Source organism: Aspergillus novofumigatus (assembly GCF_002847465.1).
Source record: "Aspergillus novofumigatus IBT 16806 chromosome Unknown P174scaffold_2, whole genome shotgun sequence".
In the NCBI taxonomy this organism is placed as follows: domain Eukaryota; kingdom Fungi; phylum Ascomycota; class Eurotiomycetes; order Eurotiales; family Aspergillaceae; genus Aspergillus; species Aspergillus novofumigatus.
The window spans coordinates 1,143,343-1,167,298 of record NW_020194275.1 but is presented as its reverse complement, the minus strand read 5'-3'; the positions used below and the strand labels follow the sequence as shown (position 1 = coordinate 1,167,298).

Here is a 23,956-nt window from a genome sequence, read left to right as displayed (position 1 = left end):
GTTGGTTCTATGACTTTCTCTGGAGACTGCGGGGAGCACACGTGATGGCGTTAGCCCGATCAGGCAACTCATCCATACAAATCCGCTCGGTATAAGGTAGGTATTATTATTATTAGGCTAAGCAATTCCACTTTAATACAGACAGCAATCATTGCTGATTCATCAGACAGTATGTCGCATATGGTACATATGGTACACCCTGGAGACAGCCAGGCGTATCGTATGAAGGATTCGTCCAGAAGGCATGGCTCAAATTCGCCTCACATCAGTTCTTCGTTGCCGAACTTGCGGCTGTAAAGACCCAGAGCTCGAATGGGCCAGTAGAACTTGTAGTTGGGATACGAAATCATGCTAGACCTGGGTCAGCTATTGACGGGAAAAATGAGTTTGCAAACAAAGATACTTACCAAGATTGGTTGAAAACGCCCTCAATGGATTCTTGCAACCACGCCCCGTTTGGTTGCTGCCGGGACATGAGCAGCTTCATGGCTTTCTGCAGTGGCTCCTTGTGTGGATATTCCGCCTCCATCAGTGCAAGACAAGCCCAAGCAGTTTGCGTTACTTGGGACTTTTCATGTTGAACGTACACATGTTTTTCACTGCTGAGATAAGATTCACCCCATCCTCCGTCCTCCTTTTGCTTGGAGAGGAGGAACTCGCAGCCACGGCGCGCATACTCGCTGGTCTCGTAGGTTTCTCCAATGCTGGCCAGGCTTTCCAGGGCAAACATGGCAGCGTAGGTGAAGCAGATTCCCCAAGATCCGTACCAGCTTCCATCAGGTCTCTGCACGCGTTTGATATATTTCACAGCCTTGTCTTTCGCGGCCTTGATCTCGTCGGCCCGGTAGTCAGGGTAAAATCTGCTGAAAAGCGAAAGCGCGGTGACAGAAGCGGTGGTACACTCGGGATAGTCATAACCGATCATGATTCCGCCAAACACTTCCGCAGCATTGAGCCACTCCAGCTTCTCGGAGCCACGGGTGGTTTCGTACTCAGTGAATCCACCAGAGGGATTTTGCATCAGAAGTAAGCAGTCGACACTGTCTTTTATTCGCTCAACGGAGATCAGCTTTGGATAGTTGTGCATCTCCTGTAGTTGGATTGTGGACCGCAAGCCCTCCGCTGTGCAATCACTAACTGTATAGCCTTGTGTTTTGTTACTGAACGGCCACGCGCCTTTTCGGTGTTGACGGTAACACTTTTCTTGATCTGGGACGTTCTCGCGAAGCTGATGATCTTCAAGGAACTCCAAGGCTTTGGTGAGCATTGGTCGCCACTTGGGGTCATCTGCGAAACCAGCAACGACAATTGCTTGCGTTATGAAAGCGGTATCCCAGACTTGGACTCCGTTGGTTCCATTCATCAACATGCCTTCATTCTTCATCCACATGTAATCATTCAGACGCTCACGATGGCGACGAACTGAATAGCTGTCTGGCCCATCATGGAGATAGCAAGCTACCATGTTCATCGGGTTGCTCACAGGGCCCAAGCCTGCATAGTCCGTATTCTCGTCTTCCATCCTAATCAACTCCCAGGTCCAGTCCTCTGCGCGTTTTACCAACGCAGAAATTCGGAGGTAGGGGTTCCAGACAGAGACGAGAAGTTGGTTGATCAGGTTTAAAAGCCAGGTCTTGGGATAGTAATTATCGGCTTCATGGATCGAGTTCCGGTGACTTGCAAAGTTGATAGAGTCGTAAGGCTGCGTGTACAGCTCCTGACGCAACTGTTTCGTGAGCGGGTCCAGAGGATGGGTGAATTTCTTGGACCATAGGTACGACATGGGCAAGAAGACTTGACGTATATGGATCCACCACCGCCAAGGTGCAAAGGGAACCCAATCCGGAAGAAGCCTATTCCATTGTTAGGCTCTTGTTGATATTTTACAAGAAAATGCGTAGATGTAATGGAACGTACCAAAGCTCAGGCGGGACAGGATTGACGCACTCCCATTCCATGACACCGAGAACACTGAGCCACGCTTTCGCCCAGTGAGGCCCATATACGGCACCACCAAACTTATGTAAGAGTCCACGGGCTTTGATCATACGAGGGTCGTCTTCGCTGACACCGATCAAGCGCAGCGCCACGTAGTTCATGCAAGTACCAAAGACAGAGCTATGTGCCTCAATGTGCAAGCCCCAGCCGCCGTCCTCCGGGTGCTGACGAGCAAAAAGATACCTTTTGATCTCAGTCGCATACTCTGGCGGGATCGGAGTGTTGGTCACGTAGTACGTGATTATGAGGCCAGGGAGCAAGAACATTGGGCCTCCGTACTCACAGGCCCAATTGCCTGGAGGGAGTTGCAATTTGGAGAAAAATTCCAAGCCATTCTCGGCACATTGCAGTGGAGTTTTTGCTTTCGGCAGCTCTGGAAGTCCCTGTGGCAGATAGTCAGTTATGTGTATGGCAAACATGCGGTTCGTGCCGGCAGGGGCGAGAGGTGTTACCGTAGGGAGTCCCAGAAAATGCTTGTCAGCGACAGATTGAGGCCATTTCTCATTTTCTTCATCGGATTCCAAATAATGCCAGGTCTGACGGCCCCGATCATCTAACAATCTCCATCTTGAATAGTCTGTTTTGAGGTCTCCGTTCTCGTCAGGACTCAAGTGACCCTGAGCTGCAGTTCTCCACGAGGCAATTGGGCCTCCCGTCATTATCTGGTTCGGAGAACTCCAAATTCCAAAATACGCCGTAAAAGCTGAGGTCTATTTTATTACTTGGTCAACTGATGAACGTGCGAACGATGAACAGGGGAAATAATGAAAAAAAAGAGCACCAATGATTAAGAGCAGATCACATGTAGATCCGGAATGTTGATATGCATGTGCTTAGTCATCAGGGGTACAACTTTACTATGCGCATCAGGCAACTCATTTACAGTAAATCATTGCTCCATATGTATATCAAGGATGAAAGCTACGGACGGAACAGAAATTAGGGCCTTGGTGGACAGACTAAAGTGTGTAGAAGTTGTTTTGTTGATAGCGTTGTTGAGTATATTTTTATTCTGGTCCACTGTATAGACTAGATGGTGGCTGGAGGCAAGAAATAGAGTTCTTCGACTCTGAAAGAATTGAATTTACGTTGGAGCAGCCTAGAGAGATTTGATAAATCGGGGATTATCATGGCATCAGAGAGACTTCCTGGACCTACTAGAGGATATGACCTCCCCGAGTCCGTTCACTGCTGCTTCGACTACATAGTCACTTGACTCTTGTCCATCGACTCTTCTCCTCAATCTATCGACAAACATAGTATACGACCATGAGCTAACCGCTAGCGATGGAGACTGCACCGGACAATGCTGAATCGAGCTCAGCTAGGCTATTCACGAGTCAGGAGCAGTCCCAGAAAGAGCGAGTTCAGAGGTATCTTGACAACGCACTCGTAGAGATCCTGGGTGAGCTACGAACGCCAGACGGTCGACCAACCCTGACATTGAAACGGAGATCCCGAGGAGTTCCCTTTTCCATAAATCCCGAAAACCTTGCTCTAGAGACCGAGGAGAAAGAAATACTATCATCCTACAGCTGGCCGGGTAGGAATGCTTATGAGGCTTGGAAGTTTAGTACGGAACTTCTTTTCCTTTGGAAATCTGGATCCAACTAAAGTTGTTAGCTGCCATCATCCGAGGAATAGCAGTTATCGCGGAGGCAATCCAAGCTGGTCTAGTAGTTTCCAAAAGGTTGCAATTATCTGAAAATAAGGCAAGCCTCGAGCGCTGGCTGATTGAGTAACAGAGACATCTATTACAGCGATCCAGCTTGTTTCGGTTCTCAGCAAATCGTTGACACGATAATCGATGACATTGCTCATACGATTGGGGTTGATAGAGCGGCGTTGAACGTGGTAATACATCCAGATCGACTCTTTGACTCGAATGTTCAGGTAACATCAGATGGCGCAGGAAGCGGTAGCCAAAGGGCTTGTTGCGGGATATTATCGGCTGATGACCAAAGCTGGCGAAGTGGTGGACGCTCGCTTATCGACCAAGGTAGTCCACACTATTCACACTTCTCCCGGGGATAACAATGATGATGAGATGAGCTAGGATGTCCTGATACCGAAACCGGAAGACATTCAAGCAATCGATGCCTCCGAGGTGAAATGGGTCTTGATCCTGGAAAAAGAAGTAAGAGAGAATATATCACCACGTATCTCCCGCTGCGCACAGTGTGGTAACATCTCATTCCCAGGCAGTCTATCGTCGACTCTCGAGAAGCAGCTACCACACTAGAGCAGCCGCAGGCAAAGGTGTATTGGTAACAGTAAGTTTTCGAATGCTGGAACCACGGTGTGGCAATTGACGGTGAAATACAGGGCAAAGGCTATCCGGACCTCAGCACGCGAGCCTTTGTTCGGAGATTGCTTGATGAAACTAGACATCTCCCCGCAGAGGAAGCCCCACGCTTTTATGCTCTCGTTGACAGTGATCCTGATGGCATGGCAATCATGTCGACATATAAATATGGGTCGATGGCACATGCGCGCGACAACGAGAGGCTCAATGTTTCCAAGCTTCGCTGGCTGGGACTCCGAACATCAGACGTCATTGGAGGTGCAGATTCATACGGGGACGAGGCTTTCATTCGCTTAAGCCCGAGGGACAGAAAGAAGGCTATTGCAATGCTGTCGAACAATCCCGTGTGGGCAGAAGATGGGCCAGAGCAGGAATGGCGCGCAGAACTGCAGCAGATGCTCATGTTGAACTTGAAGGCCGAGATTGAGATTCTCTACGATCGGCGGGAAGGACTTGAAGGGTGGATTGACAAGATGATCTCTACAAGCTGATACATCGGGACAACGGATTGTCGCTTCGAAGCCGAAAGTTAGAAAGTTTTCGATTGACAGCTGATGGAATGTAGAGGAAACAAGAGGTCTATTGCGCGTTAACCTGTCACACAATGAGTACAAAATTGAGCCGAAAGCGACACGCTGAGTGATATAAACGATTGAAAAGAAAATAAGACATCGGGAACAAACCAGAAACGCCATTTATCCGACCCGACGTCATAACCACCCAAGCTTCGATGCTAGGAGTGCCACATGTAGTGACAGACAAACTCGTAGCACGAGCATGGCTCACAGCTTATGTACAGCCCCAGGAATAAATACCTTATATATCCATCCAGCGTGTCCGCATGTTGTTCCCTACAGACCCAAGCCTTTCCTGACCTCATCACGAACCTTCCGTTCATACTCGCTTCTGCGTTCTCTCCACATTTTTGCCGCCTCAATGTTGGCAGGGCTTTCGTCATTGGGTTCTGCCAGCATGCTCATGACGGAGATTAGAATTTTCTCCACACTCTGAATGGGCGACCACCGCTCGGACGCATGCTCGTAATGGTTCGGATCATCGCCGGGAGGATGAAGAATGGATATGCAGACGGTTCCGTTGGGATAGACTGTTAGGAGGATATGTCAGTCACCGCATGAACTTGATGTTGAGTGAAGGGAGAAGAAACACGTTATCTCTCACCATTCGGGTGCCACACCCCACCACCGACAAATTTCATTGTTGGCGGACTCAGCGGATAATCTTTGGGAAACTTGAGCTCTGCTGCAAACACGCCTCCTTCGTACGGTGTACCCTCAGGACCTTGTATCAAGGCCTCCCAGTGGAACATATCATCCTCGCTGACTGGACCGGCAGTGATGCCCTCGGGTGGGTTCGTTGATAAGTTCTTATACTCGTGAAAGAGACGTTTCTGTGCGACGGACGACATTGTGTAACCGAAGATCCAAAATTGGAGGAAAGTGAGCGAGCAGACTTCGAGGCGTAGCGACAAAGAGAAACGAAAAGGGTAGAGTTTGTAGATAGCTGAAGCCGTGGAAAGTGGGCTGCGGAGAAGTGGTGATCGGTGTGGGGTTCAGGAATCCCGACTCCCCAAATGTGGACGCTATCTGAATGACTTGGAGGAAGCTAAGCCTGCAAAGACTAGAGGGACGCTCTAGGGGTGGAAGATCAGGGGACGTGATGGAATGCTGCCGGAGGATATTTGACCCAAGTACTTTATAGCTGACGACGGAAATGGAAACGGGGTTTTGCCACCCGGCAAGAATTCACTGTGGCTTTCCCCGAGGATCGGCCCGCAATGACTGAAGACCGATCATAAGTTCAATATGAAGTCGCTGATTGCTGCAAGTAATGAAAGGACAAGGTAAGAAGGGCTTGACCTTGACAGTCCCACAATGAAATTATATCTACTTATAATACATTATTAATGTATATGGGGCGGTCTATATAATCTATATAAAGAACGATCTCGAGAGTTCTCATTGTTTGAGAACCAACAGAAATACGCAGGTACAACATATGCCAGGGGTATAATCTTATCGCAATCATCAAAACCAGTCATTATCCCCTTCTTCACCCTCATCATCTGGCTCCTCGATGTTCCAGGGATCTTCAGGCGCGCGAGCAAAAGGATCCTCTTGCTCCTCGGCCCATACATCCCCGTAAGGACCTGCTTGACCGGGAACCGACGATTGCTGGTCTGCCGAGTATGGCTGCTGCTCGGGTGGGGGAGGATGCTGTGGATCGCGGTCTTCTACCATGCCTCTTGACAGCGCATCGTAACCAGCCATCGCACCCGCACCAGCAGCTCCTGCAGCAGCACCTTCAGCAATTTCTCCAGCGGCGCCAGCCCTGCCAATGGTGCCCGCGGCTGCCTCACCTACAGCTCCAGCTTCGCCAGCAGCGGTACCACCGGCAGCGGCCTCTCCGCCAATGCCGGGGAACCAGATGGGCATGAAGCCAAAACCGCCAGCACCACTATGACGACTAAAGTAATCGAAGTCAATGCTGACCGCAGTGGCCAGCATTACTGCCCGTTGATCCAGCGTCATCCCAGTTGGCGCGCTTGCTTGTGTGGTCAAACCCTCAGAACCAAGTGCCGCAGAATCCATGCGAAGAGCATAGACACCAGTGTCTGTGAACAGTTCCCGCGCGAAGCCAACGAAATTTCGATTGACTGAGCCAATGAGTCGGTTGTCTGCTGAGCGTAGAGAGAAGTCCCATGACAAGAAGGGCTCATCGACATAGGCGAACTGATGGTATTCCCCAACATCTTGACCGCTGTCACTAGTCTGCGTCAATTGCATCTGCTGCGAGTTTGATAACCCCGTTTGCGAAAGAGGTAAACTCTGAGTTCCCATCTCTGTGGCGTCAAGAGGGGAGTGATGATAGGTGAAAAGGTTGTATTTCCGCCGTAACGGCGCCCACTGCTGCTGTGCTTCTCCAATCACACGCATATCCTCTAATCCCAAATGCGAGACGCGTGCATTCGAGCCCCCCGTAGCTTGGACAAGTGACCCTGAAGATGCAGTCTGAACTGCGGTTGAAGACGAGAAGGCGCTTTTGGCAACATCAAGAGGGTCGTACACCCGAATGCGAGAGTTAATCCAAGAGAAGGGGCGGTGGAACTGAAAAGCTTTAGCATATCCATTCCTGGTCCAACTTCACAACGGATATAGACATACTCGAAGCACCTCATTTTCGTGCCGATCAAACACATGCGTCACAAAACTCCGATGTGTTCGAAACCACTGTCGCGCCATCATATTTGCCATGCCTTTCTCTTGTTCAGCCATGTAGCCGATATGGTTTCCATTTGCATCCATGATGACGTATTTGTTCGCCTGTTCGAATCCGCTGCGCATCGCTAGTTAGCTTTGACATGACCTTCGCTGCGATACATGGGCTGCATACATCATCACATTCATCAACTCAAGCTGCCTTTGTATAACCAAACCAGAATTTGCCAATATTCCCATGGCTGGATGTGTCTCTTTGAGGACGCCATTGGGATCTTCTGGTATATGAACGGGAGAAAGTAAGGTGTTCTGGGCGGGGTCGTAGTTTGGAGTTGGCCTGTTCGGTTCCGTACTTGTTGGTTCAAACTGTTGTGGAGAAAGTGCTCCTCTGTTATGTGCTACAGGCCTTAATCTCCGTGTCACATCTCGAGGAACTCGAGGGCTCCGACGTCCTCTAGTGAACGAGCTCGCGAAAGCACGGCCAGGCGCTGCCACCGACCCTATGAGAGATGTTCGTAGTCTTGAGTTCCACATAAAGGTGGTCACTCGAGGGGTGTGAATGAATAGACTTGACGTATGTTGGTTTCTTGAGGGTTAAGCAAATCCGTCTGTAACTTCCGCAAATAAAGACGAACACCGTCGGTAGCTCTTGAGGAGTAAGGTGGAAGAAATGTCGAGCTGTGGCGGAGCAAAGAGGAATGACGAAGTTCCATTGTACTCTTGTACCGCGCGGAATTAAGCGGAGATAAGAGGCAACGCAGAAGAAACCAGAAGAGGTGCAGAGTCAACAAGTGCCATGATTGTATATACCGTTGAACCCGCATAGATCCTACAACGGCTTGATGAGTCTGAGACCCGTTCCAATTCTGTAGAAACAGGACTTATTGTTCTCGCGAGACTGGAACGTGTCGCAGTAATGTATCTTACCGAGCTAATTACAGTTCTACATCAGGGTCGGTGAAATGAATGGCTGAGAACGCTTGAATAGAGATTGAATATACGTACAGCATAAGTCTCGCTCAAGAAACAACTTTTCGCCTGCTGTTGATGCCCTACTCAATTCGTATGATTACAATAGACCTTTCCGAGCCAACTCAATCTTCCGCGCCGCCTCCCCAGGCTTGTAGCCTCCTTTCGAGATGCAGACAGCACTTCCTTCGCCCAACTCAACCTTATCTTCGACACTTGGATGCGCACATGGGCAATGATGAGGAAAGTCAACGCATGCGAGCGTCCCCGGACAGAGGTATTTGTTGCAGTTGGCTGATAAGCGGCGCGTTAGCTATTTTGTCCACAGTTTTTTGATTGAGAGGCGAGATCCTGTGCGACAACTCACTTCCTTCCCATAGCTGTTGGTATCTTGCACTGTCGCTGGCAGAATTCTGTGTGTTTTGTTGATGTTGTTCTTGGTGACCACCTCCAAACATGTGCTCGAAGAACTGGAATTGCGCCTGCGCGACGGAGGCCAGAAGGAGTAGAGCCCCGAGGCATCTAACCCAGCTAGAAAGCATGGTGTTCGTTACTTTCTTATAAAGAGCCAGTTGACTTATATGGAGAAGAAATGAAACACAAAAGATTCAGTAATTGATAGCTGAATCGACAACAAACCATCGTCCCTTGAAGCCAGCTATCTCCACGGCACGTGACTCTCCGCCAAGATTGTAGGAAAAAGTCGCGGATTTCCAACTGTGATGAGCTTCCGCAGTCCTCGCCGGTTGGGCATTGGAGTGACACCACTTTCCGTGCAGACCACAATGTTACAACCCAGACTGTTAGCGCCCTTCCGGGCGCTCGAACGCACATTTGCTTCGTCCCTCCGCTCGTCGCAGGCGATACACCACCCGCCTCGATCTTCGCTACTCTTCCAACGCACACCCATCTCCGCACCGTCTCCGATCTCGAAATTCCTCCTCCCTCTTTCTCATGTCCGTCACGCCTCTCACGCCACTCAGGGTACTGCAAACCGACACTCGCGTGATCCTGCTGGGAAGCGACTCGGCGCGAAGAAAACCGGTGGTGAATATGTTGTCCCCGGTTGCATTATCTTCCGACAGCGCGGAACGAAGTGGTTCCCCGGCGAGAATTGTGCGATGGGCAGAGACCACACCATCTACGCCACAGAGGCTGGCTACGTGAGATATTACCTCGATCCCGAGCGGCATCCGGACCGGAAGTACATTGGTGTCTGCTTCGAGAAGGAAGGAAAGCTGCCCACACCGCGGAACGCCCCGACGAGACGGAAGTTGAACAGAATCGCTGTCCCTCGCATCCCTGATGGCCCCGAAGTCGTTGCTCAGTCAGATTTGGTTGCAACTGTTGAAGAGGGCACGATGGTCTCCAGCGTGGAGGCCGCCAATGCCGCCACAGGCCCCAGCTGCGTCCTGGATACATGTACCGTGAGGCGAACTGGCAGATTGGCCGCGCCGCTGAGAAGGCCGGCATCACCGCCAAGCCCTATAGGCGCAAGAATCGTTGGCTGGCCTGGAGAAAGAGGCAGGCTAGAGCCGAACGTGCTGCCCAGATGAAGAGCCTTAAGAGCAAGAAGAAGGCCGCGAAGAAGGGCAAGGGTGGCCGTTAGTTGATCGATAAGTTCTCTTATCTTCAGCAACATATTATCAGAGCTCTTTGTATGACACATTCGCAGGGTTTTAAGGTGTTTCTTGTATTATAGATCGTCACATGCTCCAAATTACAGATTGTATGATGTGTCCGAGTCTTCGAAGAAGCAGCAGACAGGGATCAGAATTGTAAACCTGAATTGTATTTATCTCTGTTTAGTTTGTTCCAAAGAGCGAGAAGTAGGTGCTCTGCCAAGAAACACGCGTTTGGATAAGTATAGCAGAAAAATGCAGGGGTATCTGTACAGGTCTAGAGCATTGGCGGCTCGCTCCAACTAGGGAATATCACATCCAATAACCAAACAAAGAGCTCCAGCTTCCGATGCAGATGATGCGCAAACCCATAGCGACATAACAAGATAGGAGGGCACGGAAAGGCCGTCAAGGAAGGAAAGAGGGAGACATCACTGCCCGAACAGTCTCCCAAGTATGAGACTCTGACAAACAAACTCATTGCCCACTATCCTGACACTGGTACTTAAGCCTATATCGCTGCCATCGATAGACTCAACCAGCTCGGTCCTCTTGCGCTTCTTCGTACCCTTAAATGACTGAGACTTGAGTGTGCCGGGCATTGAGGAACCAAGAATCGCGGCCTTTGCCGAGGCCATCTCATCGCCGTCGACGTAGATCCAATCCCAGGTGCATCCAGTGCCAGCAGCGGCCTGCTGGTCCAGGCTTGCTCTCGCCGACTTGAGATCAGGCACACGTTCAACTCTAGAAGCACCCAAGGCGTACGTGAGGAAAATGTACGCCTTTCTTCTTTCTTCATCTGAACGCCCCCGCGACCCATGACAAGCAACACCGACTGGTCCTTGAGTAAGTTGGGGCGAGCTGCAATGGTATCCGGTAGTCGCGCTGTTGTAGCCGGATACGGAGCCAAGAACCTTGATTTCGTTGCTCCATTGAGATATATAGATTCGCCCGAAGGGAGCAAATATATTTCCCAATCCAGGATTCGGTTTTGGGCAACGCAGTCCTCAATCCAGCGGTCTGATAGACAGGGTATATTCAAGGCCAGCGCCTGCATGTACTTCGGGCGGCGAGAATGCTTATCGGCGATGAGGCAAGCGAATCCCACTTCTTCAGCATTAGGTGCCAGACGGAACTGGCCATTGTCACAGTTCGCACCTGACGCTGGTGATTTTGTCGGAGTCGTAAGCGGTGCGTGCGAAGGCAACTCAAAGAGCTCACTGAAGCCGTCCTTCAAAATGCTCCCATCATTGTCCAGGATCATCTTTGTGATACGAGATTTGGCTTCGTCATTATCACCGTAGGAGACAGCGAACACCATGCCCGCGAAAATACCGTTCAACAAGCGAATGCTTCGCGGTAGCCGTGAACCCGGAGATGCTGGCGTGGAATACCTGTCAGAAGGCGTTTGGAGCCTGCTTTCGGAATGCGCAGCTCCCGAACTGTAGGTGAAAGCTCGACCTTTGAGCTGATTCCACAAGATCGTGTCCAAATAGATCCGCGATACGGGAACCTTGATGAGATTGTCAGGCCCCGTCAGCCCACCGGTCGGAAGGCTCTTGCGTTGTTTCGGTCCGAGTAACAAAGTAGTATACCCGTATACATCGGTGATTGGAAGGCCTCCGTCAGAGGCAGCCTTTGTGATGTCCTCAGCGCTAACCCTATCCTCAAAGCCGCGAATGATATGTGTCACCTTGGGGACATTGGGCATGTCAACCTTTACAGCATCCCCGATTTTCAATTCCAGTCGTTTGACAGCGCCCATCGGCACTTCAAGGGGAACGCTGTCTTCAAACTTGACCAAGACTCGGGACTGCGAGATGCCGGGTGGCTTGCCGAGACAAGTTGCAGGATAATATGCCCGTTTCTGGCCACTCCAGGGAGCAATGACTTGATTCAGCGCGATCGGAGAGGTATCTCCGTGAATCGAACTGGCTAGATCGCAGTCGTCATTGCGCATTGGCTCTGGGGACTTATCCTTCATTTTCTCTCCTTTGTCCTGTGGAACCTCAAGACTTCCCTGACAGAGATCCTCTTTTTCCCCGGCATGCACATTCATATCCTCTGCCGGTTCCGATGGGCGAGGCCCTGAGTCTGCCTCAGCATGAGGGCGAGCAAGGTTTTTCAACCTTTCTTTCCGGGAAACGTGATATTGAGGGGTATCCTCCACCTCCCATACTGTCCCCATTCGCCTGGAAGACCTCGATCTCTTTAGGAAGCTCGATTCAGACTTGTCCACGGACTCATCAGTTTGCAGACTCTGTACCGTGATCTTCTCGCCATTTTGAGATTGAGCATGCTGAGGAGTGATATGAGGCTTGAAAGGTAATATCGGATCAGATGCATATACGTTCTGCCCATTTCCACGTCGCTTTTTCCTCGGTGGGATCGGGGACGCAGAGACCACGGAACTAAATTCCTTATCATCGGCTGTGAGAATGCCAATATCAACATCGACGAGAGCAGTTCCAGCTTGAGGCGAAGCATCGGCAGCTATCTCTGTTAGCGCCCTGCGCTGTCTCCCGCTTGGGCTCGAGAGTATTTTGGCAGTGCGGAAAGGTCTAGCTGGGGTCGAACTCTCAGGGATAAGTGGTTGAGAGTGACTGATGCGCCCTTGCTCAGTAGGATAAGCAGGGGGCAGGTCATCATCCTCTTGATCCATAGGGTCATTATCCACATCGTCTGCCCAGCTCTGATTGTGTATTGTGTTAGGACTAGTCTCGGGAACGCTCGTCGTTGGGATTACATCACCGAAGCCCCTCGGACGTTGGGGCACAGGTGTTTCAGCCACGCGAGAGGGCATGGAGGAGGGTTTTTCACGAGGATCTACTGTTGCGCCCTTGGGTCCGGTCCCCTTGGTCTTTCGGCTAGATTGCGTTGTCGCAACTTCCTGGCCCGAGGATGCATCCCTTGGAAGCTGACTGGAGGAATCGTGACAGCTCGCTGAGCTTGACCGACTACGCGTCGTTGCGCGGTTAAGATGGGCCGGGTGTAGCACTTGGTCTTGTTCACACTCTGGGGGAGGCGGAGACGAGCGCAATGCTAAAGGCCTTGTGGGGGATGAAATAACCCTATCCCGGTCAGAGGGATCACCATGGTATCGCACCCGGGAACGAGGCCGTTCGCTGTGATGCCACGGACTATTCGTGACAACCTTATCGTGGTGCCCATGGTCTTCTTGCCGAGGAGATTGTTGAGAATCTTTCACAACCATGGTCTCCAATATTGCTTTAGGCTCGCTTGCGTTTCGGTCAGGACTGCGAGACAGTTGAATATCTTCCTGGGCCAATGAGTCGTCATGTAGAGAGAGTGCCTGAGAAAGTCGGTCATGCGCAGAAGCTGTAATAGGAAGACAATATTCCGAATCATTGTTCAAGTTCTCCTTGTCTTCATCGGTCGAGAGACTGGGAGCCTGCTGAGTAGGTTGAGATCGTGCCAAGTCACCACCATGTTCAGTTTCGGCTTCACTAATCGCACCCGATTGAAGCGCCGCATCAATTTTGTGAGTGTCAGCACAAGAGGTAGGGCATTTCAGCGCATCTTCCTGATCTCGTTGCTTCAACTTGCTGGATGGAGAAGTGGTTTCTTCGCCGGTTCTCCGTCGGCTTGACGCTCTTGCCGGGGCTGCAACTCCAGCAAACTGCGCCGAAGCTTCTTGATCGATCGTTCTCTGGCGGATGATACGCTCCACAAAACTAGGTTCCTTCTCAAACTCGCCGTCGCTCTGGTCCTCTGCATATATGTGCTCCGCGGAACGCGTCATCCTTTCTTGCAAATTCCTGTCACGTCTTGCCTGAGACTCTTTCATGCTGATGTAGGCCATTGGCGTCTCCGAGCGGTCTTGCGGAAAGGTTGCGGCGAGCGCGTTCAGAGGAGAAGATAGCACGGTGGCTAGCGGATGATTTTGAATGGGGAGATTTGGAGAAGGTCGGTCGGACATGAGGTCGGGCTGCTGACCATAAACCAATGGAGACGACGGAGCCTGTGTTGCCTTGAACACCTGGCTCAGTGCCATGATCCCACCGCTTGATTGAATGTCCGATGCAAGAGGATTCTTTGAAACGCATGGGGTCTCTGAGTTGGAACACTCGGGCTGGCCTAATTTGAAGGCTGTCGCTGGTGTGCTTGTCAAGAACCGCTGAGATTCAGGGAAGAGGTTCGGTTGGTAGTGCATGGGCGATGATTCTCCTAACTTGGAGCTGTTTTGGTCTTCATTGTCCTCGGCATCGATGATATCGGGACATGTGTTCTCGAACCCAGACAACAAATCTACATGGCCACTGTCACCCTCGTGCAAAGTCATCATTGTAGCCCGCTCCACAATATTGCTGTCGGACGCATTTCTAGCTGCATCCTTGTTTTGTCTGATCATATCGTCAAACACCGACTGCGAAATGACCTGAGTGTCTGACGGGACACCGTCTGCGGAACCCATCTTCGCGGTATGTCCAACGGGCAGAGGACTTTCGGGGACGTCTTTAGACCCGGACAACCGTTTCCGGTCATTCAAGGGTGCAGCAGCATGCTCTTCTCGAGAAATCGACCTGGCCGGCGATTGTCGAACGACTTCCGGGTTAGTGGACGACGCATTAAAGTCCGGGGGTTGGTTATTTTCGCGATTATTATCATCAAGGGCCCTAGGAGGAGGAGAATTGATCGTCTCCAACTCGTCCAGCAGGAGTTGGGATGGTGCAAGGTCCTATCGAATGATGATTGGTGTTAGTACGGACAAGCTCAGTAACGCCACTGAGTCGCTGTGTCAACTCACTAGCCCCAGCGCGACGCGTTGCAGCTGTGCAATGTCGATGCTGTCGTCTTGTGTCTCCATGATTTATCCCCTCCATAAGACCTTAAAATGCCAGAGGCGAAATATTATTGTCTCTATCGGGGTATAAAGACCTATATAAGCGTGCAATCAGCATTATCATCCTTACTTCATGGACCGAACCAGAGAAACGCGAAACGCGAAACCCACGTGACTGTCAAAGTAATATTACCAGTTTAGGAATAGAACGTATTTCCAACAAAATGTTCCACTGAAGAGTTATACTACATCCTGAATCCAGGCTACACAAGGATCTTGCGGTTCGCCAAAACCGAGTGCCTATGTAAAGATAGTTCTGATTGAAATCAGATTACCGGTCCAGTGTCGACAAGGCGCTTCCCATATCGTCTCACAATACTGTTACAGTAGGTCACTTCGCCAACCGAAGAGCAGCGCCCTTCGCCGGTTGAAAGCCTAACAGGCTATTTATGATGTAGTAAATGATATAGAGGCGATATCGGAGGCGAAGTTAGTCCCGCGTGCGATTAGGAACCCACCGCCTGATTAGCATTTCCCGCACCCTGTATCGAGAAAGGAGATCCCCGATGTCCGAGTGATTCTTCGAATCGTGAGATCGCGGCGGTGGAACTTCCACGTAGCATACCACCAAGCTCTTCTTAACTTGCGCCTGCACTCTATTCACGCAATGCAGCCACCACCAACTTCGTGCCTGTTTCGTGGCACAATAAGATCTCCTATCTGATGTTTCAGACCAGTAGGAGTGCTCGTAGGCAGGAATAACTACAACCGCAAACTCAGCGTGGGAGAATACGGGTCCGCGGTTGTACAGAAGATAATCCACTCCAAATTTAACCCCAGAACGCACAATCCAGCCCAGGGATCGAAAGTGATGGTAGACAATGTAAGATATCATAAAAGGATCGTCCGGTTTCAGATCGGTGGATGAATCACGTGGAGGGTAGTATGAGTTGTGACAGAATAAAGAGAGTAGAGACGTAGGAGGAATGATGGTCTTCTGCTGATGATCGTAGACATGAAGAATCCCAAGCCCATAAGCAAGGAAAAAAGCCTCTTCGTTCGATAACTGTAAGTGTTCCTCGTTTTTTAAAGGAAGCTCTTCCTGTGACGTCTCCTGAGCCTCTGTAGCTGGCTCGGGAAGGCGTACAATTGCCGAGTCTGACGCAAATTCTTTCTCTTGAACAACAGGTGAAAAGCGAACTGCCTTGCTGGGAGACTCTTGCCTGGGAGACTCTTGCCTGGGAGACGAGGAGGCAGGGCCGTTGTTTCCCTGCTCCTTGGAACGCTGTGATTCGAGCATTCTAGCTTCTCTTGCTTTCCGAAGAGAGAACTTTTCGAGTGTAACGGCTGTGCCACCAGGAGCACCGTCTGCGAGTAGGGTCGCCGTCGTCAGGTCGACGGTAGTAGCACCACTCTCACGTGCAGCAGCTTCGGCCTTCAGTCTCTGCTCAATTGCTACCTTCTCCATTCTCGCTCTCTCAAGTTTCAGTTCACGTCGTTCTGTTCTACGCTGCCGTGTGAGTTCCTCGTTGGTCTGGCCACCGAGTAATCCCCTCCGTTTCTTCTCGCGTTCCAGCCAACTAGGCTGACTTCGGCTTAAAGTGCCCTTTCCAAAGAACCCCATCTCCCACAAGGCTTGAATAGCCTTTTCGTCCGTGACATGGACGGAGGACGTCGCAGAATCGAAGTAGGCGGCATAGGTTTCTTGGTGAGGTCGAGAGATAAAATAAGTCAGGTAAGACAGCACCACACTAATGAGCGACAGAGGATTGTGAGGAATGAGAGGTGGTAGAGGATGAACATCGAGGGGAAGAGGAAACCGGTGGATGTGCTTGTAGTTAGGCTTCGGAGGCCTGGAGCGATGAGCTGGGCGAGCGTTATTGTGTGGCATGGATTTGGTGGGAGATCCAGCAAGCTCAGCAGGCGAACTAGGGATTGATGTGGATGAAGAGGCCATGATTAACGGAAATTTTGATTCAATTACACTATCCAATTAAGATTTCTATCTACAAAGCGAAGAGTCAGCTCGAAGCTTTCTATCGCACATTCTCTTCGCCAACACAAAGCAGGTGAAACAAGTTCTTCTCCTCAGATACCGTTGTAGTCAAAAACAAGCATTCACTGACAACAGCTAGAAATCAAAGTGCCATTGCCTAAGCTTGAAATGGTGTCATCACCGGAGAGAACAGATATATACCCTTCTAGTGTTGACCAGAGTAGTTATTGCTTACCAGAAAAGATGGTTTTCTGGACACCTAGTGTTGAGGGAGGGCAACGTAGATATCATGAGGCTTTCGCCGAAAGTCTTGCAGTTAACTCAAGGACTCCATCAACATCATGTTGGAATCCGAGTATGAGCAATGAACATCATCATTTTATCTTTGTCATTTGGATGTGTGTTGAGCTTGAAGTTGGAAAGAGGAAAAATAAAAAATTCGGTTCGGCGTCGACGCAATTAAAAGGGCGCCCGGAATGACTAAGCAAGCTCTCATTGGCCTGAGCTCTATACTCTCCGACAAAAAAAAATTCCTCCACTTTATCGATCCGAATTATCACGAGGGCAATACAGTCGAGCAGCTATCGATCATAATTTAATTATCCTTAGAACCGCTTCTTAGCTTTATTCAATAATCCGAATTCAAGTGAGTTTGACTCTTCTCGCCCCTGCCACAATTCTCTTTCCTATTGTCTTCAAGTGACTGACTGTGGAACAGGATGCATCTTATGGTACGTTACAACGGACATCAGTGTCTCGTCGCGCAGAGGATAAACTATTCTGACACGAATCGTTTGCTAGTACGTTCTCGACAAGGATGGCAAGAGGGTGTACACCCTCAAGAAGGTCCTGGTGAGTGCTTCTTTACCATTAGGCGTGTCCGACCGACGCTAACCACGAACTCGAATGACAGAACGGCGAAGTCACCAAGTCTGCCCATCCTGCCCGGTTTTCGCCAGATGACAAGTACTCCAGGTAAGTACTAGGAGTCGCAGATCGATACGCCCGGTGTGAAAGGGAAGGGATTGAGCTAATCTTATACCCCAATGAACAGACACCGTGTCACCCTCAAGCGGAGATATGGCCTCCTGCTGACCCAGCAGCCTGGTACGATACTTTCTTTAAATTGCCATCGTCTTCGAGAAACTAACAAATTCAATAGAGAAGACGAACGCGGCGCTGTGATAAGGAACGAATAGTAGCAATCTGAGCTGGTATACAAAGGGTGTTTTCGAGTCATTTATGGGCGAATGGTGTTATTGTGCGATCTTTGAGGACAGAAAATGTCGTTTACTTGTTGCTCTTTTGGATAGACACTGCTCATACGAAGAGATGTCACCATCGGACAATATGTGCCGCCAAAGAGTATGCACATTTTGCTTGATGAAACTAGTCTATATGTTCATTCCGTCGTAGATGTCCTAGAAGCTTTATAAACAGGTCCAGGTCAAAATGTTCAACCAAAATCGTAATCACTTTTTGCATGCCAACCAACGATACCGCCGATGACCAGCCAAAGGGGCAGAACACGCGTATTGACAGAAGAAATCCGTTAAATCTTGTCCAGATCCCAACCTCACCATAGACGCAAAGGTACTATATATGGGATGGCAAGGAAGCTGCGAAACAATTATCGCCGCCTTGCGTTGACATTCCTTCCAGCGCCGACTTTAGGTCTACCACCATGCTTGCTTCGTTCGCCAGTCAGAATTCCCGGTAAGTAATCCTCATCCATCAAGTCTCGCTCCTTGCGGAGTCTTCGACTCTCCTCCACCGATGCTCTGACATATTCCTTCTGGTCTTCAGCAAAAATGAGTTCTGTTCCCCATCCATCCTTTCCGCCGCCGCCTTTCCACTTTCCACTAGCGCTGCCGTGGGTGGGCTTGGGAATGCTGTATCGGTTGCCTCTGTTGTTCCATTGCATATTTTTCTTCAGATGCATCTTGAATTGTCCGTTTGCCCCTGTGGTGCAAGACACACGAGTGAGGGTATCTTTACCGCAGCGCGGGCAGAACTGCTTGGTCATGTCCTTTGTGGTGAAAAAACAACCGTGACAGCGTTTGATGAAGGACTTGAGATGTCGGATCCGCTGAAGGGTAGTTGTAGAGAGCAAGTTGAGGTTCATCTGAAGCAGAACATTTTGGCACTATATGATGACGATCAGTATTGATTTCAATGCAAGGTTTAAACCATCTTGGAACAACTTTCCGAACTTACCGCAAAATCAGTGGTCATGGTTGCGACCTGCATAACCTTTGGTTCCGGTGCTGCAGACGCAGAGATCGACTCATCAAGGGCTTGTCGCTTCTTCAGATTGGAAGGCGTGATCCAGCCACCATCAGAATCAGAGCCATCATCGTCCCCGCCTTCGGTTTCAGCGTCGGCACGTCCTTCACCGTCCTCATCGACCCGTGCGGTCTCTAGGGTCTCAGCGTCTTCCGTAGAATGGGTTGGTTCCTCAGTGTCACCGGCATCGGTTTCAAGTGTGGTCTTGCTCAAATCCTCCGCAACTTCGTCAACCTCTGGCACCTTCGTAGTCTCTGTAGTATCTGCCGCATCGGCAGTCTCTGTTGTCTCTGTTGTTTCTGCAGTGTTCGCCTGCTCGGGCTCTTCCACTTTCTTCTCCTCCTTCACCGGCGGCTTGCCGTTCACCTGTTTTTGGCCAGGGGTACTTCTCAGTCTCCAGTCACCGCCATTTCTCTCGCATTCGATTTCATATGCGAGCGCCAGAACCTCGATATCAGTTTTACTGAGCACGGCTCTATCACCAGTTTTTCTAGCGAATTCGCTGATCACGCTGACACTCTTCGGCGAGGGTGTTCGCTGCTTGAGAAAGGGCAAGTAAAGTGTCTCGACTCGCAAACGAGCGTCGGGGTCGCGGATTTCACGAACGACGGACGGAGTAATGAGGAGTTCCTCGCATTGTGTGAGCAGTGTGGAAAGCGGCGGGGTATTCTTCAAGATTGGACCGGCATCAAGGATGATCGTGTGGACCGGCTTAGTCGGGGTGGATGAGTCTGCCATAGTTCTTAAATATGGATGGCAGAATCAAAGCGAAATGAACTACTGGCAGGTGCACAGATAGGAGCGGATTGACGATTGGTGAAGGGTTGCGAATCTTTCTGCCGGTGTCGCTGGAATTTTTGGTTGGTCTGTGCGTTATACTTATCTTAGCGCGGTCTTATCAGTCCGTCAACTGGCAAAGTAGAGGCTCTCCGTTCAGAAACTCCCAGCAATGGATCAATATTGAACTGACTCTACAAGACTTTCGCATTGAAGGAAACTTGATATATTGCCACGCACTGAGGTGAGGTAATGAGGTTCACAGCGAGCGATAAGCGCGCATCGTCAGGCGCTAAAGTCTTACTATTGCTACTACAGCGAAACGACGGAATAAGCTGCAGACTGCAGTTAGATATGTGCCTTGGTCTGCGCCAAGTAAGCACATGGGCACATAAAGTCTAGCTTAGTAGCAACCAGGCAGGGCATGTGACGAAGACGTATAGAAGGTAAAAGATAACGGTCATGAGCATAGAGACAACAAGGAACCAGGCGATGGATATCGGGTTATTGGTCGACAAGCCCAAGCTGCCCAACACAGACCACAGAGAAAAAACATAGCCAAAAAAGCTACCTCTTAAAGGGAGGAAGGCGGTCTAGCATGAGACGATCTCAACCGAAACAGGCGTGTCTATATCCCAATGGAAAGCATCGCTGAAAAAACAAAATCTAAAAGTCGGCAAACTCCTTGTCGACTTCCTCAAAGTGGTCAAAGAAGCCCTTGAACAGTTTAACGCCCAGGCCAGGATCTAAGCTACCCGTAGTGGCGCGAATGCTGTGCATACTCAGTTGCGGGATTCCTACGTCAATAGCTCTCACGCCGATGCGAGCACTCGTCATGGGTCCGATGGTTCCTCCGCTGCGAGAATCATTGCGGATCTGGAACACCTGCAAAGTAGAGCCGCATCGGTCGGCAACCCGCTTGATGAAGCCGTAACTGACACTATCAGTCGTCATGTGGCCATTCGAATCGGCGGAGACGGCCACGCCGACATTGAGGCGCGGGGCATGGTTCTCCAAGTACACGTTCAGAAAGTTAGGGTTAACGGCGTGAATGACATCTGAGGAAACGAAGAAGCTGTTGGCCACTGTCTGAGAGAGAAGATTGGGTCCGTAGTTGGATGATGCAAAAGCTTCCGTGATGCGTTCAATGACGCTGCTCATAAAGTTGGATCTGGCACCCTGGCGCAACAAGCTGCCTATCTCCTCATCGTCAAACATGCCAACCATCTTGATTGACCCAGTCGATGCGTCATCTGAAGAAGCTAGCAGCGCCTGATGAGCGGCGTAGCAGCACAATTTGTCGTCGATGCGACCGGCGAAGATAAGGTCCTTCTCTAAGCCACCAAGGCGAGCTGGTTGACTGTCATAGAGCTCCAACTCCCAGCTCAGGATCGTATCATAATCTGTGATCCCCAGCTCCTTTGAAATGATCTTGACCAATCTCTCTGGTTGGGTTGCCGCAAACGACCCGGGCTGGATACCACTACTCGAGTGGGCCGTAGGTGACACTTGCTGCTGAAAGAGATCAGAGTTGTCGATACCAACTATAGGGACCATCTGTGTCTCCTTGTTGAAAGGCCCTTGCGAAGGAGCGCCAAAATGAGGAGCCAGAGTAGGAATCCGAGCAATTGGCCAGTCCAACTTGACCAATTTCGACTCTACCTTCCCGGAAGTGGGGTCCCGGACCAAGACACGACCGCCAATTGACAGATCGCGATCCCACCATGTCTCGTTGAGGCCGCCGGCATACGGCGCAACACCTAGCTGAACGAATCCAGCCTTGGTAGGAAGCTTAGAGATAGGCTTCAATCTGGCGGTCAAGGCATCGATGTGGCCTGCCACAATAGCCAAGCCATTCCCACTCTGGTAATCCTTTCCCACAGAGAATGCAATAAACGCACTACCATTCCGGGTGCAGTAGTACTTCCCACCACGTTGTAGCTTCGACGTCCAGGTCTCACGCTCAGGTAGGCGCTTGTAGCCTTTGCTTTCGAGCTCCTTTGTGAAACCGTCGACGGCGTGGAAGATGGTGGGATGCGCAGTCATAAAGTCACAGTAAGGCTCTGCATAATCTGCAGGAGAAAACGAGGTTGTGCTGGTGGTCGTCTGGGAAGGTGCTGTACTGGGAGCGTACACAGGCGTTGGGCCGGGGAGCTGGCCAGACAGGCGATAGGCCATGTTCGGATCACGAAGATCAAAGACGCTCTTCTTTGTCATTTTGACCTGCAACAACAGATAGCTAGAGCTTTAGTAGACCGCTAAACGATGGATAGTATTTGAAAGAATGCAATTGAGGGAAAGAACGGGCAGCGAGGAGTATGTTGACAGCCAGTTGGAGAAGGTCGGCGTGACTCCGCTTATCGGTGACGAGGCGGGTCAGCTGATAGCTGATAAGCCTGATAAGGAAAAGGTGCCTGAAGACTCGGGCTACCCCGTGCCCCGACATCACATCACTTCGCAAGTCAAGAGACACGTTCAATTCTAGATGGTATAGGCTTTTTCCAGGTGTCTTCTGCAAAGGAGATTGAATTACTTAGTGTTGGTAAACAGTATCTCTTGACCAGAACTATTGCTGGCATTGAAAATACATGTATCGCTTCGGAAGACGCCTTTGTTGGAGCACCAGGCAAGGGTTGTTTTAAAACTCAGGACTGTAGATTGCTTCCATACCACCCATCATGCCTGTATCGAACTCGTAAATCATATACAAGAAAGCTCAAGCCATGTCCACTAAATACCAACGCAAACATAGTAATTTGGCCAAAGACCAGCACAAGTGTTCCCCACGGCGGGATTCCAGGCGTAAAAGTCACTCAGCGCGATCCCGGCTGCCGCGGCAATATCATAACAGCCATCTCCACTAACAACAAGATAGAACTTCTTGCAGTTGCTTACCATGCCTGACTGAGTTGGTGTTGGAGTGGCAACCCCGTTGCCAGAGGTCGTTGTAGTAGTCTTAGTAGTAGTGGTACCTGAGCCGCCGATGATGCCCACACAGACGTAGTAATTAGGCCAAAGACCAGCACAAGTGTTCCCCACAGCGGGATTCCAGGCGTAGAAGTCATTCAGCGCGATCCCCGCTGCGGCGGCAATGTCATAACAGCCATCTCCACTAACAACCAGGTAGAACTTGTTGCAATTAGTCACCATGCCTGTCTGGATTGGTGTAGGGGTGGTAACCCCGTTTCCTGCAGTGGTTGTGGTGCTTGTAGTCGTAGTAAACGTAGTAGTTGTAGAAGTAGTAGTAGTGGTGGTGGTGGTCGTGCCACCTGATATCACACCAACGCAGACATAATAGTCGGGCCACAGGCCGCCGCAGGAGCTCCCAACTGCGGGATTCCAGGCGTAAAAGTTGTCGAGAGGTATTCCCTGAGCAGCTGCAATGTCGTAGCAGGAGTCACCACTGACAACCAGATAGAACTTGTTGCAGCTGCTCACCATGCCGGTCTGCGTGGGAGTCGGTGTGGTGACGCCGTTCCCGGCTGAACTGGTGGTGGAAGGTGTCGTAGTCGTGGGCGGCGTCCATGTTGGACTCTGGGTGATATAACTGACCTGCACGCAGTAGTAGAGGCCTGAGATCAGAGTGCAGCCGTCACCAAGCTGACTGACGCTAGGGTTCTACTCCGAGTCAGTACACATGTAGGTAAGAGGATACAGCTGGGCAGCTGGACACTTGCTCACCCATTCCTCGAATTCGGCCGCAGTCATGCCGTAAAAGCGGTGGATTATGTCGCATGTCAGGCCGTATGAGGCCTGCACCCATGCGCTGCAAGCCGACGCTGCCCCTGGCGCAGGTGTTCCTGGAGGAGTCACCAAATAGGCGTCGACCAGGCAAAGAGCCAGCGCGGAGGCAAGAAATCGGAAGGGTTTCATCATTCTGGTCAGAACTCAGGGGTATGTGCTCGCAGCGAGTATTGAAGCATGAAGAGAATGGGATGGGAAGCGAGGTAGTCCAGGAAATAG

General features: G+C 50.5%; 11 protein-coding genes across 11 annotated transcripts; 3 read left to right on the top strand and 8 right to left on the bottom strand.

Annotated features, from left to right (window-relative positions):
- Window positions 1-100: 100 nt before the first annotated feature.
- On the bottom strand, window positions 101-2,752 carry P174DRAFT_501426 (terpene cyclase/mutase family protein). The gene is made up of 4 exons (XM_024831031.1): window positions 2,451-2,752; window positions 1,918-2,381; window positions 408-1,853; window positions 101-351 (listed from the first exon to the last, which is right to left on the bottom strand). Exons 1-4 carry the CDS (start codon window positions 2,655-2,657, stop codon window positions 261-263), a joined length of 2,208 nt encoding a protein of 735 aa, XP_024685292.1. The 5' UTR covers window positions 2,658-2,752; the 3' UTR covers window positions 101-260.
- Window positions 2,753-3,285: 533 nt separating this feature from the next.
- Window positions 3,286-4,794, top strand: P174DRAFT_364210 (putative meiosis-specific topoisomerase Spo11; the record flags this gene model as incomplete). Its single annotated transcript, XM_024821971.1, has 7 exons — window positions 3,286-3,571; window positions 3,622-3,688; window positions 3,744-3,852; window positions 3,911-3,997; window positions 4,055-4,135; window positions 4,200-4,271; window positions 4,324-4,794. The coding sequence occupies 7 exons, from the start codon at window positions 3,286-3,288 to the stop codon at window positions 4,792-4,794; spliced, it is 1,173 nt and encodes a 390-aa protein (XP_024685291.1).
- Window positions 4,795-5,154: 360 nt separating this feature from the next.
- On the bottom strand, window positions 5,155-5,729 carry P174DRAFT_428225 (E2 ubiquitin-conjugating protein UBC7; the record flags this gene model as incomplete). Its single annotated transcript, XM_024825500.1, has 2 exons — window positions 5,155-5,408; window positions 5,483-5,729. 2 exons carry the CDS (start codon window positions 5,727-5,729, stop codon window positions 5,155-5,157), a joined length of 501 nt encoding a protein of 166 aa, XP_024685290.1.
- Window positions 5,730-6,190: 461 nt separating this feature from the next.
- On the bottom strand, window positions 6,191-9,121 carry P174DRAFT_501424 (scramblase family protein). The gene is made up of 4 exons (XM_024831030.1): window positions 8,876-9,121; window positions 7,715-8,039; window positions 7,486-7,657; window positions 6,191-7,428 (listed from the first exon to the last, which is right to left on the bottom strand). Exons 1-4 carry the CDS (start codon window positions 9,048-9,050, stop codon window positions 6,349-6,351), a joined length of 1,752 nt encoding a protein of 583 aa, XP_024685289.1. The 5' UTR covers window positions 9,051-9,121; the 3' UTR covers window positions 6,191-6,348.
- Window positions 9,122-9,289: 168 nt separating this feature from the next.
- P174DRAFT_438481 (mitochondrial 54S ribosomal protein bL27m) lies at window positions 9,290-10,426 on the top strand. Its single transcript, XM_024826553.1, has one exon. It carries the CDS (start codon window positions 9,294-9,296, stop codon window positions 10,062-10,064), a length of 771 nt encoding a protein of 256 aa, XP_024685288.1. The 5' UTR covers window positions 9,290-9,293; the 3' UTR covers window positions 10,065-10,426.
- A 135-nt stretch (window positions 10,427-10,561) lies between these two features.
- Window positions 10,562-14,958, bottom strand: P174DRAFT_417707 (chromatin-binding protein RAD9; the record flags this gene model as incomplete). The annotated part of the gene is made up of 3 exons (XM_024824627.1): window positions 10,562-10,874; window positions 10,967-14,829; window positions 14,899-14,958. The coding sequence occupies 3 exons, from the start codon at window positions 14,956-14,958 to the stop codon at window positions 10,562-10,564; spliced, it is 4,236 nt and encodes a 1,411-aa protein (XP_024685287.1).
- Window positions 14,959-15,135: 177 nt separating this feature from the next.
- Window positions 15,136-17,297, bottom strand: sen2 (tRNA splicing endonuclease subunit SEN2). The gene is made up of 2 exons (XM_024823929.1): window positions 17,166-17,297; window positions 15,136-16,940 (listed from the first exon to the last, which is right to left on the bottom strand). Exon 2 carries the CDS (start codon window positions 16,889-16,891, stop codon window positions 15,425-15,427), a length of 1,467 nt encoding a protein of 488 aa, XP_024685286.1. The 5' UTR covers window positions 16,892-16,940; window positions 17,166-17,297; the 3' UTR covers window positions 15,136-15,424.
- A 171-nt stretch (window positions 17,298-17,468) lies between these two features.
- Window positions 17,469-18,365, top strand: P174DRAFT_86036 (H/ACA ribonucleoprotein complex subunit NOP10). Its single transcript, XM_024832485.1, has 5 exons — window positions 17,469-17,576; window positions 17,649-17,661; window positions 17,732-17,782; window positions 17,844-17,905; window positions 17,985-18,365. The coding sequence occupies exons 2-5, from the start codon at window positions 17,650-17,652 to the stop codon at window positions 18,127-18,129; spliced, it is 270 nt and encodes an 89-aa protein (XP_024685285.1). The 5' UTR covers window positions 17,469-17,576; window position 17,649; the 3' UTR covers window positions 18,130-18,365.
- Window positions 18,366-18,560: 195 nt separating this feature from the next.
- Window positions 18,561-19,954, bottom strand: P174DRAFT_384106 (rRNA-binding endoribonuclease; the record flags this gene model as incomplete). The annotated part of the gene is made up of 2 exons (XM_024823192.1): window positions 18,561-19,076; window positions 19,148-19,954. The coding sequence occupies 2 exons, from the start codon at window positions 19,952-19,954 to the stop codon at window positions 18,561-18,563; spliced, it is 1,323 nt and encodes a 440-aa protein (XP_024685284.1).
- Window positions 19,955-20,245: 291 nt separating this feature from the next.
- Window positions 20,246-22,298, bottom strand: P174DRAFT_438479 (M18 family aminopeptidase). The gene has a single exon (XM_024826552.1). The coding sequence runs from the start codon at window positions 22,208-22,210 to the stop codon at window positions 20,660-20,662; it is 1,551 nt and encodes a 516-aa protein (XP_024685283.1). The 5' UTR covers window positions 22,211-22,298; the 3' UTR covers window positions 20,246-20,659.
- Window positions 22,299-22,434: 136 nt separating this feature from the next.
- Window positions 22,435-23,940, bottom strand: P174DRAFT_86025 (LysM peptidoglycan-binding domain-containing protein). Its single transcript, XM_024832484.1, has 2 exons — window positions 23,675-23,940; window positions 22,435-23,611 (listed from the first exon to the last, which is right to left on the bottom strand). Exons 1-2 carry the CDS (start codon window positions 23,867-23,869, stop codon window positions 22,724-22,726), a joined length of 1,083 nt encoding a protein of 360 aa, XP_024685282.1. The 5' UTR covers window positions 23,870-23,940; the 3' UTR covers window positions 22,435-22,723.
- Window positions 23,941-23,956: the final 16 nt, after the last annotated feature.

Excerpts from the sequence above, each read along its gene's own strand:
- P174DRAFT_501424 (XM_024831030.1), bottom strand. The coding sequence starts at position 9,050 with ATGCTTTCTAGCTGGGTTAGATGCCTCGGGGCTCTACTCCTTCTGGCC. Across the intron at positions 8,040-8,875 it reads CCAACAGCTATGGGAAGGAA|GGTCGGTGGCAGCGCCTGGC; the intron begins GTGAGTTGTCGC and ends CATCTCTCATAG. Across the intron at positions 7,429-7,485 it reads ACGAAAATGAGGTGCTTCGA|TTCCACCGCCCCTTCTCTTG; the intron begins GTATGTCTATAT and ends AAAGCTTTTCAG.
- P174DRAFT_86036 (XM_024832485.1), top strand. Across the intron at positions 17,783-17,843 it reads ACACCCTCAAGAAGGTCCTG|AACGGCGAAGTCACCAAGTC; the intron begins GTGAGTGCTTCT and ends CTCGAATGACAG. Across the intron at positions 17,906-17,984 it reads CCAGATGACAAGTACTCCAG|ACACCGTGTCACCCTCAAGC; the intron begins GTAAGTACTAGG and ends CCCAATGAACAG.
- P174DRAFT_438481 (XM_024826553.1), top strand. The coding sequence starts at position 9,294 with ATGTTACAACCCAGACTGTTAGCGCCCTTCCGGGCGCTCGAACGCACA.
- sen2 (XM_024823929.1), bottom strand. The coding sequence starts at position 16,891 with ATGGCCTCTTCATCCACATCAATCCCTAGTTCGCCTGCTGAGCTTGCT.
- P174DRAFT_438479 (XM_024826552.1), bottom strand. The coding sequence starts at position 22,210 with ATGACAAAGAAGAGCGTCTTTGATCTTCGTGATCCGAACATGGCCTAT.
- P174DRAFT_501426 (XM_024831031.1), bottom strand. The coding sequence starts at position 2,657 with ATGACGGGAGGCCCAATTGCCTCGTGGAGAACTGCAGCTCAGGGTCAC. Across the intron at positions 2,382-2,450 it reads ATTTTCTGGGACTCCCTACG|GGACTTCCAGAGCTGCCGAA; the intron begins GTAACACCTCTC and ends TATCTGCCACAG. Across the intron at positions 352-407 it reads GGCGTTTTCAACCAATCTTG|CATGATTTCGTATCCCAACT; the intron begins GTAAGTATCTTT and ends ACCCAGGTCTAG.
- P174DRAFT_86025 (XM_024832484.1), bottom strand. The coding sequence starts at position 23,869 with ATGATGAAACCCTTCCGATTTCTTGCCTCCGCGCTGGCTCTTTGCCTG. Across the intron at positions 23,612-23,674 it reads CGGCCGAATTCGAGGAATGG|AACCCTAGCGTCAGTCAGCT; the intron begins GTGAGCAAGTGT and ends GACTCGGAGTAG.